The 14,558-nt window shown below is 44.7% G+C and overlaps 1 protein-coding gene across 3 annotated transcripts; it reads right to left on the reverse strand.

Moving 5' to 3' along the window:
• Positions 1-478: 478 nt before the first annotated feature.
• UTS2B (urotensin 2B) lies at positions 479-8,963 on the reverse strand. Of its 3 annotated transcripts, none has more exons than XM_062499328.1 (5): positions 8,840-8,963; positions 6,574-6,675; positions 3,642-3,679; positions 2,224-2,314; positions 479-504 (listed from the first exon to the last, which is right to left on the reverse strand). In XM_062499328.1, the coding sequence occupies exons 1-5, from the start codon at positions 8,961-8,963 to the stop codon at positions 479-481; spliced, it is 381 nt and encodes a 126-aa protein (XP_062355312.1). The 3 variants fall into 3 exon arrangements, with proteins under 3 accessions (XP_062355312.1, XP_062355311.1, XP_062355310.1); XM_062499327.1 differs by having other exon boundaries at positions 2,221-2,314; XM_062499326.1 differs by having other exon boundaries at positions 2,221-2,314; positions 8,810-8,963.
• Positions 8,964-14,558: the final 5,595 nt, after the last annotated feature.

Raw genomic sequence — 14,558 nt, forward strand, 5'->3', positions numbered from 1 at the left:
ACATCACACCCAGACTGCCTTCTTGTCCCAACAGTAGCCACCAGGGCAGCACAGACCTGCTCAGGAGGTGACAGGAAACCCAGACACCACTGAGAGCAACTTCTGCAGGTGTGGGCAGAGTCTCAAGCCCAGGGAAGCTGAGTTAGTGTTTGGTGCCTCAGGGGACCTGGTGAGAAGGGGGAGAGTGTACAGTGGCAGCAGCCTGAATGGCACACACAGGACAGCACAGAAAGTTGGGAAGCATCTTCTGAGTGGAAGATCATGGCAGGTTAAACCTGGAAGAAAGGAACAGTGGACAGTGGCAGTGGGCTGCCAGCTCCTGTCATGTCCCCTGCTAGACTTGGCTGTGGTGCAGTCATGGAGGATGGCTTCCAAATTAGCAGCACGATGAGGGAACAGAACAAACTCTTAACACATTAATACCCAGCAAGGCAGTTTGAGGAAGGGCTCATCTTCATCCTCCAGTCCTGACAAGCCTTCAGATGCAGTATTTCCAAAAGCACGCTGTGAAGGGATACAAAAGAAAGATGTCAGCATACAAGGGATATTCTTTTTCCCCACTCTAGCCCTGGAGAAAGTTTCAAAAGACCCATGTCTTGAGAGAGCTGGGGCATGCAGCCAGCATTGTGCTTTCAGGACACATCTCAATAACCAGCTTTGAGTTTATACAACACTTTTAGAAGGTGCTTCTTTTAGCTGCTCATAGTGTAAACATGGGGTCTCAAAGTTGTCTTCATGTTGCTTGATTTAAAAGGTTTCCTTTTGTTCTACTTCAGCAATGTCAGGAGCCAGCTTTTTCTTTCCTGTCTGCTGGTCAGCAGTTTTGCTGCTTCAGAGGTGTGTGCAGGGGCTTTGTCCTGTGGCTGACTGGAAGAGCAGGATACTGACTTGGAGAGATTGGATCTGGTTCTTACTTTTTTTTTTTAAAAATCCAGTCACTACCACTCTACTACCAACCATCCTCCAAGCAACACTAATTTCTGTAGAATCTTCTAAGAAGGCTAAATTATGGAAGTATATATATTTTGGTGTTGGAAAAAGTAACTATATCAGAACCAGCATGAATCTCATGTGAGTTTCCTGTTATCAAGTATGAGAAGAGATTTATACCTGGTTTTTGAAAGCAAGATCTTGGAAGACAACTCCTACTGAATCAGCAGTGCTTATGCTGAGACATGAGCACCTCCCAGACTGGAAGGACTTTAGATGAAGTCAATGATTCCCTGCTTTCATTTCTGTCAGAATCTGATTTAAACCTGGCAACGGGAAGTAGTTTTATCTACATTAAACCTTCCAGACTGGTGGGGGCATGAATTACATTAGCCAAATTAATGACAGCCTCCAGGGGTGCTTAAAAATTGCATATTGCCTAAGGATCACCTAAGGATCTAAGCAAGCCTTGCACAAAGGGAATTTCTCTTGGCAGTCTGGCAGTTGTCAGCTTCCATGTGCACAGAGCATGTGGGCTAAGGGCAGAACCAGCTCTTTTGTTTTTAGGCCAGATCTGTCATCAGCGACCTCTGGTTCACAGCTGCTTTGTGGAGGAATCAGTTCAAAGCTAGGGTGAGCAGCATTATCCGTGCGCTTGTCAGGGGCAGCTTCACAGGAGCACTGGTGCATCGTGCTCCTGAGCCACTGGATACAGTCTGGACAAAGCTTGGAGACAGATCTGGGGCCATACCAGATCTTAGTTAGCCTGCATTCTTGGTTGATTTCCACATCATTTTTAGCTGTTTTTCAGCAGCAGACAAGTGCTCCTTTTTTCTCTGTTGGGAGGCCCTGACCTTGGCAGAGGGGAATGCCTGCAGTCCACATGCCTCATTATGCCTCCAGCAGTTGCTTTGAGGCCAGAGCAAAGCGAGGGGTGCACTGTGGGGACGTGTTCATACAGACCTCCCCCCCTCCAGGGCAGGCACTCATGGCTCATATAACCCCACGTTCCTCTGTGAAAAACAGGATGTGACACTGCCTGCCTCCATGAGGTCCTGGATGTGCAGACCTGGTGTATCTGCCTCGGCAGCAGACAGGGTTGGGATACAATCCTCTCACCAGCTGCTAAACAAGCCAGCCATCAGAGAGGGTCAGGACTGCTCGAAAAGCTGCCAGCCAGCTGTTTTTCAGCATATTTGGGGCATGTTTACTGCAACTGTCTTTGTTGCACAAAGGAAGCCCTGGAAATCAGTGGATGGGATGGCTGCAAGACTCAAATTCAAAACCTACCGCGTTTTTTGGGTTGGGATGCTGAGAGACTTTCCAAGGCATAGGCCACCTCTGACCCATCCTCAGTTGAGAGCTGATCCTTCAACTTCTCCAGCTGTTTAAACAGAAACACAGCAGTAAACAAGGGCCCCATCCTGAGGATCTCCACAGAGTGCTGGGAAATGCAGGGCAAAGAAGCTGCATATAGATTGGCTGTCAGCACCACTGGGAAGGATAGAATGTTCCCTGGAGCAGGACCATTCCCAGAGGGTCTGCCTTTGGAGCACTCATACCTCCTCATGCCCTCCTTCATTAAGCTGCTCATTTAGTGGCAGTGCTGTGGGCAAGCCCTGCTCTTTCCCTCAGCCTAGATGTAAGTCCCTGTGGAGAGGAGGCTGTGTAGAAGGATACTGCACTAAATCAGAACAGTGCTGGGGCAGGGATCTCCAGGCATCCAGACACTGCAGCAGAGGGCATCACTTCTCCATTGCCCTGGGTTGTCCCTCCTCTCTCTCCCTCACAGTTCTTCCCTTGGTTGTAATGTGGAGAGTCTGCTGCATTTCTGCATCTTGAGCTACTCTCTTCTTGTGGTCTGGGAACATCTACACCCATATCCTGACTTTTGCTCTGGCAGAACTGCTCTCAAAAAGTCAGAGCTTATGCCCCTTGGCACTGGACTGAGAGGCTAGTGTAGGACCTGGTACCCTCCCGTCTGGCATGATGCACTGAGATTTTTCAGTCTGAAATGAAAATTGCCACGTGGAACTTAGCAGGATCTCCAGCACCCATGCAAAAAGCTGTAACAGGTGGACCCGGTCTGAGAAGGGGAAAAAGCCCTACTGCTTGCAGGATTTGGGGAACAGTGGGATCCACACCAAGGTTGCTGAAGATGTTTTCCTGTTCTTGGGCAGCGGGTGTAGGATGGGGATTCTGTTTGTATTTGTGTGCTCTGATCAGCTCAGCAGGGCTCTGACCTTGAATAGGGACACTCTTACAAGCAGAGTCCAAAACAATTTGTGGTTTAGGCAGGCAGTGGCTTTCACTCCAACCTGTTACCCGATGCAGCCAGCTCATACAATGTCTAGGAAGGCAGCATCACCTCCTCTTCCCACTCCATTTTCTCCTATGGAGTTTTCCTTTGGTGCCTAATTCTTTCCTGGCTTGACCTTCACTGACCTTTTACTGTTGACAGAGGCAGAAGCTGCTCAGCTTTTATTGCACCAGTCTGGAGTCCTGTTCTCTTTTCACCATTTCCAGCTTGTGCAGCTGTTTAGCCCCGGTTCTGCTTTTCCCATTCTCTATCCATGCTTGCATTATAGCAGCAGGGTGAAGGGTAGCAGGATGAAAAGATGGAAGGATAGGACATAAAGACAGCTCACACAATTGTTTAACTACCCATGCAAGAGCATGCATCTGTGTGTCTGTGCATTTGCTCCTCTCACCTCTTCAAGCTCTTCAAATTTCTTTGCTAGCTCCCAGTCTGCAAGAGGGGAGAGAATAACATCAGTATCTGCATTGCTTCCTGAAGATCTAATTAAAAAACATTTCCTCATTTGCCCTCTCCAGAGGTCAACAAGAAAACAACCTAGTTATCCATTAACTCCTGTTAGTGATCTTCAAATGGATGACAGCAGAAAAAGACAGAAAAGCAGGTTTTCTCTGCTGAATCCTATGAGACCTTATCCTAATTCTCCATTATGAGGGAGGTTTCCTTACTGCCCACCAGGCCGTAGGGGAATTGGCCTAATGAGGTCACTTACTGTGTGATACCAACTCAGTAAAATTCTTTGCTGCTTTTTAATTCTTTTCCTTCTAACTGCAAATCTCTTATGCTGAATTTTCTGTCACTGGTTTTTTCATGAAATTCTGTTGCTTGCTTTAAGACTTGCTTATCCTCACATCACCCATGCAGGCAGAAGTCAGAAGGCACAAATTTAGCCTAGCATAACTTACTGATTTATGTGTCAGCAAAGATCCAGGCTGGCAAAGTGGAGCAACAGGAAAAGTCACATAGCAGTTAAGTACACAGATTCCACACTTCTAAATGTTAGGGAAGCACAAGGACCTGGGGCCCAGCCTCACAGACCAGACTTAGAGATCTCAAGGCTAATCAGTACTGTACTACTGTCAAAAAACTATGCAGGTGGATGAATGAAATGCCCATGCAGAAAGAGGGGAGAGTTAGGTGGCTAAGAACAGGATCTGAAACATCAAGCTGAACTGAGAAGAGGCTGGAATAGCAACAGGGAAAGCTGCAGGGATGGGGGATTTCAGATTCTCTGCTATTGAGGACTGAAGTACCTTCTTCCAGATGCAAACTCATGTCAAAAGCAGTTAATTTTTAAATAAGAGAGATGAGCTCAGTCAAAGCTTAGTGACTGGCTACAGTAGCTCTCCTGGGAGGGGAGTGCAAAGTGGTCAGCTGGATTTAAGTGTTAGTTTGGGAAAAGAATGCATTAAAATAAGCAGAAGAGCCAGGAAAGAGCTAAAGAATGTTTTTGCTGGGCCCTACAAGCAAACCAAAAAACAGCCCTGGAGCTGCCTCTCTTCTCTGTTCCTAATGTGGCAGCAGGCACTGGTCTGGATCATCAGGGGGATTTAGGACATAATTCCCCTTGATTTCAGATTTCAGATAAGACTTCAGCACACAGACACATTGCCAAACCAGGGCTTTTTTTTTCTTTTTTTTCTTTTTTTTTGTTTGTTTGTTTTGATTTTTTTTGTTGTTGCTGTTTTTTGTTTTTTTAATGTTTGAAACTGAACAGGACAATGCCAAGAAAGAGCTGACTGCCCTCTTGGTTTCTCCTTCAAGAAGGAAACAGTTTTGTTGAAAAATCTTGAATATTTTCTGATATTCATGGGACAGTAAAAGCAGCAGTTCCTAAGCAAATCCATTACATCAGGTTCAATTTGAGAGATGAGATGGGTGTGGGGATGGGGATGCAATCAGAAGGTGTGGGCTCTGTTCCTGACACTATCAGCAATGACCTCAGGCAGATTCCTCCTAAGTATGTCTTTACTTAGAGACAGACAGACCCTGGCATATCTATAAGTCAAAAGTGTCACTTAAGAATTATTATTATAATTTTTACCTTTTTCAGAGTTTTAAGTGCCTGTTTTGGCTTGATTTTTTGCAAACTGTAATTTTGGCCAATGAATACAAAATGAACAGCAGCTGAAATTTGGAACAGATTATCTCAGACAGGAAGAAGGAAGTTAATTTATGGATGAAGCCTTGAGAAACTGCATGCTGTAAATCCTCTGTCTGTGCTCTGCTCAGAGATTCATTATATTCAATTGTCTGGCATAAAATGCAGCCTTTCCTCTAGGAGTAGTAAGTGCAATAATCCATAAACTTATCATAAAAATGCTTTTTCTTGAATGCATTCCCTTTGCAAGAAGAATGCCTTTGTTAGTATAAGGATTTGATTTATTCATGTTTATTTATTTGTCCCAGGCTTGTTTAACCACTGCCTTGCTGCATTTACAAGGGTCTGGGGAAGAGCACTGAGTGAGTTTGATAAATGGATTTTCATAACAAAGCCTTTGCTGGGCCCCCTCTCAGCTGTTTCCATAGGGAAGGGCAGCTTCCTGCTCCAAGACCACCACATCCAGCCCAAACCCTCCCCTGGCTGCAGTGGCTGTGGGAATAGCTGACCTCTGAAATCCATTTGGTGCTTGTGATTGCTGCGCCTCAGCTCAGGGAAAGCCCATGTTTCTCTTCAGCAGGTCTGAGTTTAGCCACAGGCGGGTGGCTTTTAAATTTGGTGTCAGTTCAGTGAGCACAGACAGGAAGAGCCTCTCCCTGGCCCATCTTTGGTGGCTGTGTAGGAAAAGCCAGTTGTCTCAATCTCTTCCAGCAGGAGCAGGGCCTTAGGCACAGGCAGGAGTTCCCCCTGCCCTTGTCCCAAACTGCACCTGACCCCAAGGGATCTCACTGAAAGTCTTGGTGAAACCCCCTGTCCCAAATGATAACAAGATGTCTCTCACAAGCACACGGGGCTGTGTGGGGTGCGTGTGGAGAGGTGACTCCCAAAACTGGTCCATGCCCTGGGCAATGGACCATATAGCATCTAAGGGATAGCAGAAAATTTTCTTGTTTTTACTTATGTACACACACATGTTCCCAGCAAAACCTTGAGCGTCTGAGGATCTAGGGAATGTGGTTTTTGGTGGCTTTACTTTTCATTTCAAAAGCAGGTCCTGGAGCCCCATGATGGAGAGCATCTGACATGAATCACATGTAGGCACCATACCGGGTGCTGCTTCCACTTTCTGAGCAGCTGGTATTTCTGAAGAACCTGAGAAGCAGGTTCCTTGCATCAACGCAAACACAGATTCAAGAAGTAGAGATCTCCCCTCCCTTTCACTTACCAATATTTTCTGGCCTCCGCCATGCGAATTTCTTATTAAGAAGCAGAGTCAGCAATGTGTCCTCATGATTTGTGTCTTCTCTCTCTGGAAGCACTCGGTTCTCTGCAGCATATAAAACACATCTTTCTCAATCTCATCAAATTAAGAATCAATTAATCAACTGATGCAATTAATCTCTAATCAAATTAAGGATAAGAAGTGGAAGGAAAATGTCTCCCATCAGCACTCATCAGGGTGGAAGGAGCTTGGTGGAAAAGGAAGGTGTGTGAGCACAGTATAAAATATCCAGGCAGTGAGGGCTGCACAGTGGGATGGTGTGGGATGGGGAGCCCTCCCTGCCAGCCCTGGGCTGCTGGCCAGTCCCACTGCAGCCTCATCAGCACGACAGGCTGCAGAGAGCTGGAGACATCACCTTGATTTGCACAGTCCCGAGCTCTTCTGAAAGGGTGGGTGGAGTGGGTGCCTCTGCAAAGCCAGACAGGAGCCCACAACATCCTCTCTTCTCAAAACTGCAGGAGTTCCCCGCTCACCCCATGCACCTTTCCCGGGCTGACAGAGATGGGAAGTCCCTCCTCACTGGGCTGAGGTGTGGGTACCACAGCTGAAAAGCTCTGCAGCCCCACAGCCCTTTCTTGAGCTCACTTGGCCTTGGGGCTGCTCTGATTGCCAACGGTACTGAAAGATTCTTCCTGAACAGAGTTCAAGTGTGGAAGGACTTAAAGCAAGCCCATGCAGAATTTTTCCAGGAGAAAGTTCCCCAAGCTGCTGTCCTAAGGCAGTTTGGAGCTCTCTAAGAGGCCCCTTTAGGGCACTTTCACAGTGGTTTTACTTTAGTGGTTATGGCTATGCCCTCAAATGAATGGTTGTGAAGGTCAAGGATTCAGCAGAAACCAACAGACACAGGGGATGGGGCTGCTCATTACCCTGGTGGCTCTGAGACCCTCCCAGGTCTGCTCAACAGATTTCTAGAGTCATCTGTGACTAGAATATTGCACTAATTTTTGAGAATGACAGGAGTCAGACTTTATGGAGAGAGTGGCCATTAAAAAAAAAAATCTTTGGTCTAAGCAGCCCTACCCCACACCCAGACCCTACAAAGCCCTAGAAGATGCCTGTAGAATTCCATGGAAAATACTAAGAAGTTATGCAGAAAGGCTTTTTTTCATCTTCTTCCACAATCTTTAAGACTCCTGCTGAATGCAGTCCCATATGACTATCAGCCCCTCTGAATGCAATTATTCTTGGTACACATGAAACAAAACGTTGTACCAGAGGAGCCTGAAGGATGCACAAGAGTATGTGGGAATTAGCTCCATTAGCTAGCGTCGCATAAATCTGCAGAAGCTGAGGGATGCTGGCCAAAGGGATGCTCCAAGTGTTTGGCCAGACCCAACCCTGCCTCACGCTGCGGCTGAAGCCGCTGATCCTGATTGCAATCTCTGGAAATAAACCCAGGAGAGAGAGCAGAGCGACCTGCAGTTAGCTTGGAGTGCCATAAACCTCATTCCTAAGTATGAAGGACAGTTATAATTTTAAAATAGCTACTTTTAGTTTTTAGGGTGATTTGCTACAGAGAAAAAAATCCCAGTGCTATAAACACTCCAGAAAAAGCTAAACAGAAGCAGGATTTAGATAGAGTGACCTGGGGAATGTTTTGGTTATAATTACAAAAATAAATAGGTGATATAAGAGGGAAAATAATTTGGAAAGCAATGTTATTTTTAAGCCTATATTTAGCGGCTCTTTCTTTTTTTCCACTGCCAAGCCTCTTTAAGAAAGAGCACTAATGATTGACATTCCCCTGCAGCATAAATTCAAGTTAAGATTAATTTAAATTATGGGAGAAGTACATATAAAAAGAAGTTCTGTGAAGAAAAAAAAAGTTCAGCATCTCTGCTGTACTACTGACATTTATGAGCTGTCAAATCTCATATGGTACATACTGCAATTGCTACTCTCTAATATTTTTTTTTCTAATTTTCTTATGGAAGAGAAAGAGCTACCCTTACTAGATTTCACCAGATCTGATATTTTCACTGATTAGCAGAAGGTGTCATACAGCCAGCCACAGAGCAGAAGGACAGCTTTAGCTCATGATAATATGAACAAGCCTCTCGCTAGCACCCATGTTAACACATTACTCAATATAGCTCGAGGTTCATTTTGTTTTCTTCCCCAGAGAAGTGAGTGTTGCATTGGCCATGGCAAGCAGCAAAGCAAAACGATAACCACCTACCTGTGTCATGTTGCCTGTATTCCAGCTTACCTTGGAGTAAAAAAGGGTCTCCATGTGTAGATGTGGCACACAGAGCCATGGTCAGGATGGTTAACACTCCCAGACACAGCTGGGCAGACCACATCTTCTCCACGTTGCCAGTGCCCAAAAGCATCCTTCCTTCAGGCACGGTGGAGGACTTCAATGCAACCAGCGCCAGATGAGCTCACTTTTAAGAGGCAGTGGATGTGCCGTGATTGCAAATGGCCTTTGGAGGAGGGGAGAAAAATATCTCTTGAGATATAATTCAACCTGTCAATATGATTCACTCTGTTGGAAGTGGACAGAACAACCCAGTAACGTATGTCAGATGGAACCTGTTCAATATATCTCATATCAGACTGATCTAATGAATTCTGATGTTCCCACAGGCGTGCACTGTTCACGCATGTTGATATACATTCCATACATACACACATTAAAAATACTTTTTTAGGGCTGCTGCTTTAACAGAGTTCAGGCATGAGGACTCCCACGTTAGTAAGGAAGATTTGTCTAATGTACAAGCTGCCATATTTTACCAGTTTGGACAGAATCAGGTTAATGGGGTTTTGTAATTTATCATCTCACTTCCTAGTGCCTATATTAATTAATGTGAGAAATAATGACTGCTGAAATGGTGGGAAACAGAGGGGGGGAATTCTTTTCATTTAATTGATTGGAGAATGTTGAGTGTGTCTTGCTCACTGTGACTTATGGCTTTGTCAACGGGAAAGGCATCACACCCTATTTTGGGATTATGTCTGAGTGGGGGAGTGCAGATTTGGCAGTAGGTATGGAATACGTCAAGGATGGGCAAGAGTCTCCAGTTTTTTTCTTGGGGAAAAAAAAAGAAGTGGAAGGTCAGATGCTGGTTCTGGCTACACAGCCTTGTTTTATAATTTTAGAGCAAAGTACTGAGACACATTGCATATATTCCATGTCTTCTCAGACCATGACTACATTTTGGTTTGACTTCCATTTGTTGCCTATCCATCACTATTGATCAGGGACCTGTTACTACTTTTACAAAACACCCTTACCAAGAAAAATATTGTAATAGTAACAGTGCAAGGCTTTGTTCTTCAGTTCTCTTCCTGCAGAACGGAATCATCTGTACTTGTCGTGGTTTAAGCCCAGCCAGGAATTAAGCAAGACAGATCTGCCAGCTCGCTCCCCCCGTGCTGTGATGGGGGAGAGGATGAGGGCAAGCTCTGATTTGTACATACACTCCTAGTGAATCACTGTGTGTGCTTTTTTGACACCATGTCATGCCAGATTACCCAAGATAGCTTCTGATGGTACCTGCACTTCATCTCAACAAAAAGACAATATCATTTCTATGTTTGGGCTTTTGGCTTCAGGTCCCCAGCTCTCCCTACAGCTTGTTCTGTGCCTTGGATAAGTATTGAATGACAAGCCTTCCAATAATCCTTGTAATATTTTATTATTTGATATATTATTAACAAAAATTGAGAGGAAGAGGCTCAGATTTTTGGTGGGATATGCCTATAAGAATGAATGTGATGCTTCCGTTAATGAAGAGTTTTCTACTGAGAAAATATTTAAAAATTTTCCCTGGAAATATAATATGCACAAATTAACCAAACTCATAGTTTCCCTCGGACTTGTGAACTAGTGAACAGTTATCTAAGTGCTCACCTTCTTCATGAAGCTTTGTTTGGACTGAGGTACACCTGTGTCCTACTGTAACACTTTTCCAGCCACCTCCATCTCCCTAAGGTACCAGTTTCAAACTGGTCAGAGATGAGCAGCACGCATTAAGCAGAGGCCATAATTTAATGAGCACCACTTTTCACAGGAGTCCAATCTGGAAAATAGCATCTCTGACTCAAAACTATACCCCTGAGGGTAGGTCAAGTCTATTTTAATTTAGTGCTAAATGGCTAAGTCTCAATCTGTCTTGAGATCTGTCGTGAAATCAACTTTGCCTGGATGCAAAAGGTGAGTTTCTCAATCTCATCTTGTTTTATGCAAAATCCACAGGTCTTTGACTGTTTTTCCCTACCTTTGGATACAAGATCTCATGGGCTAATGGCAGGCTCTTTCAGGAAGTTGAGTTATTCCTGGGATTTCCTCTTTCACTCTGGAGAAACTTCAGTTCTAGACCATTGAAACTGTTCATCTCACAAAGCAACTCATGTAAAGAGTGTGCCAGTCCTCTCAAGTGATGACTCTGGTGAAGGTGGGGAACTGCCACATTTACACGCTACATTTACATACGAGAAAGAAGATGACTGGATGCTGTGAGGAGTGGTTGCTTTCAGGGGATAGGTTGGTGGAGAGAAGCCTGACAGTTGCTGCCGGGCACTAGTGGAATTTTTTTATTTTTTGAACTTAGGAGATAATTGATTTGCACTGTTGAGCTTCTCTAAGGCTTCCATCTGGAAAATTCCTTTGCTTTTACCTCATTAGTCCAGGTGTTAGAAATAATATTACATTTTATTTTTCCTATGTATTTTATTCTCCATAGGAAAACAATGTAGTCTCCACATTCTTTCTGTTACTTCACTCATTGATAATGTCTGAGAACTGATAATGTCATTGATAATCATCCATTTATTTCTGGAGTCCAAAGGCAATGAGAACATGAAGATGTGAGCTCCATTTCTATCTCCCATGGTCCCAGTTTGTCCCTTCATTTAGAAGTTTCTCTTTCCACAAAGCTATGCAAACTTGCATCAATTAAGATTTTCAGGTATGTTATATAAAATCCCAGTTTCTCTGAAGTTGTTTTGGGCTTTGAACTTTGATCTAGTGAAATTAGGACTGCAGCCTCCAAATAACCAGAGTTTAAACCCAAAGCAGTAATCCCTGCTGTTCCACAACAAGCCTCAGACAGGTGAAAATCGGTAGGTGGGTGGGATGGGGGTTGACTGACAATGCAGGAGGCAGTGTTGAGCTGCTGAAAACAGGAGAACATAAAAGGGCTACTTTCCAGAGCCAGCTTGGAGTGGCTGGTTTCCAGACCACTTTGCATGCTGTACATTTGGGATTAGAGGAAAAAAAAAACCCTAAACAATATTCTCTCTTTTTCAGAGCTTCCTGAAAACAAAAACACATAAAACATCACATGCACTATGTATTTCAGCTGAGCCTCATCAACATCCACAGACTTGGTTGTGGTCTTATGGACTCCACTTAGCCATAGCTTGTTTCATCCCAAAGCAAACAACCTGCTGAGGTTGGACCTGTCAGGGAAGTGCCTTTACTTAAGGTGCTTAAGAAAGCACATAGGAACGGTGCCACAACCTCTGCACTGGGTGTGGGACTTGGCTGCAAGTAGGTAGCCTCAGCTGGTAGGGACGGGACTTCACTGTGTGTGGTACCTACTGAGAGATTAATGTATCACTGTTTTCTAGCCTAGAATGATCCTAAGAATAAGATGAGGATGAGGAATAACAAAAAAAAAATTGGAAATGAGGAGAGGACATGCCTTGTAGAGGGAAATACAGAATGGGGGATTGACAGTGCCAGCAAGTCAGGGAGAAATTGGTGAGCATTTGGCAGGCAAGAAAAGAGAGCTACCCTCATGGCAGGGGTGAAGTGAGCTTTGTACACAATGTCAGAAAGACAGGAGTCATCCTGCTCTCCATCCTGGGTAGTGGCTTAGTGTTCCCACCTGTCCCACCACATACCTCTATCCCCTCTGTCTATTCACATGGACTACAAACTGTTTCCATCTTTTGTAGCCAAGTCCTTCCTTTCTCCCAGGGTGACTGCCTTTCTTGCCTGTATCACCACTGTACACTTATTACTATGTATCTCTTCTGTCTACATTCCTACTGCATGTCTGCTCCTCTGGGTCTCCAGCTGTGCTTCATCTGGTAGGAATGAGAGGAGAAGGTTTTGAAATGCACCCTGTGCTCTTCAGCCCTCATCTCTTACACAGTCAATGTCTGGTTTCTCTTCTAACCAAGTCACTTCTATGCTACAGCCAGCTTGAGAGAGCAAAGCCCACTCCAGAATGTTATTTAAAGCACCACTGGAAGGTGCTCAGATATCCTGCTGATGTGTGGTGCAAAGTCCCAGACAGTGCAACTTGACTGCAGAGAAGAATTAAAATATTGTTCTTATAATCCAGGAGACTAACTCCCTTTGCAGCTTCCTGAGAGGAGGGAGATGTAGTTATAAAATGAGATTCTCTGTTCCTTAGGGGACTGTTAAAACCAGTCAACATTTATGAAGCTTTTAGTCTGACTCACGCAATTTGTTCCCCCTTCTGTGTGCTTGTCTTTGGGGCTCAGCTGTTGCTTGGCCTGTTACTGACATAAAATTAGATGTTGTGGTTCAACTGTATCCCTGCTTAGAGAAAGAAAAGTGAAAGGTCCAAGGCAGTGTGAAGAGCAGCTCAGCTGCCACCTCACTGCAGGCAACCAAGGAGGGAAGTATCACCAGCTCACATCTGACAGGCATCATAGTAAAAAGAACCAGTTCCTTGAGGTTAAGGCTGTGGAGGACAAGGAGTGAAGCTGGGCTGCCTGCCTGGCTTTTATTTCCAGTCCAGGGTTTGCCAGGAAACATTCAGCTTCTCAGAGAGCCAGCCAGCTCTAAAGCATTGCCCTGGAGTGAGGGGCTGAAAGAGTAAATTGGGAATCTGAAGGTGTTGGATGTGAGACGAGGCAGCCTATGGAGAAAACAGGGAGCAGAGGCAGTCATGCCCCAGTTCTTACTTCTGCCTCTTAATCCTGAGCTGAAGCACCTCCTCCAGACAGCCTCCCTTCTGACTGGCGTGACTTGGCTGAGGTTCCTGGAGAGGAGAGGAAGGCAATATGGAAACCTATCCTCCTTTGAAATGTGCCATGACCTGCTGGTCTCAAAAACACTTCCAGTGATGCTCCTGAATGGTAAATGTTGGTGTGCCTGTGTAGGACTAATCTGACCTCCATGCCAGGACAGTGTCCTGAAGAGGCATGATCTTGTATAACCTGGTTAAACTATTGATTTACCCTGAGCTTGATCCCTTTCTCTTCTGGCTTGCCTTCTCCAAGCCTCAAGTTCATCCTGGATTATGAATTTAGCTTGTGCATGTATTACTTTGAGTAAAGACAAGGCTGGGTAATTTCCTGCTAAAAATACCAGTAAGGGCACTTTTAAGGTTGTGGAGGTCAACTCTATCTGCTAACAGTGCCAACTTTCACTGTCATTCCCCTTCCCCTCTCTTCCTGTTCTCAATTACCATCTGGTGTTTTGGTTTATTGAGAAATGTTGCCCATTTTTTTTTTGGAAACTGTCACTATAAGTCACCCAAGGGAGGGCTTGGAGCATACACAGAGTTGTAGTGTTTTGGTGAAACTTATACAGATTAACTTAAACTTTGCCTTTTGGAGAGCCTGTCTTCTTACATAGCTTTTCATTTGCACCCTGATCTACTGAAACTGTGAGAGTTTGGCACATGCAAAGGGGTTTGTTGTTGAATGAATACCAATATTTTATGACTGTAGACTTGCACATACAAAGTGACTTGAAATGAGGGCTCCGACTGAGGCCTTACCACCCTGTGGCTTGGGAAGCAAAGCTGGTAGAATTGATAACACAGGAATTTTTCATTTTTAATTTTTAGTATATTTTGATCCAGAAGAGGCAGAGGAGCAGGTGCAATTATATTAGGTGATTTTTTTAGGTAGACCCAGAAATTTTTCTGAGTGGAATACAGCAAAATCACTTCTAGGCAAGAACTGCAATTACTTCAACCCCCACCAAATCCCTC

This window comes from Cinclus cinclus, chromosome 10 (assembly GCF_963662255.1).
Source record: "Cinclus cinclus chromosome 10, bCinCin1.1, whole genome shotgun sequence".
Classification (NCBI taxonomy): Eukaryota; Metazoa; Chordata; class Aves; order Passeriformes; family Cinclidae; genus Cinclus; species Cinclus cinclus.

Coding starts and splice junctions, on each gene's coding strand:
- UTS2B (XM_062499326.1), bottom strand. CDS start 8,963: ATGCTTTTGGGCACTGGCAACGTGGAGAAGATGTGGTCTGCCCAGCTG. Junction 3,680..6,573: donor GCGGAGGCCAGAAAATATTG/GTAAGTGAAAGG, acceptor CCCCTCTTGCAG/ACTGGGAGCTAGCAAAGAAA. Junction 505..2,220: donor ATCCCAACCCAAAAAACGCG/GTAGGTTTTGAA, acceptor ATCCCTTCACAG/CGTGCTTTTGGAAATACTGC.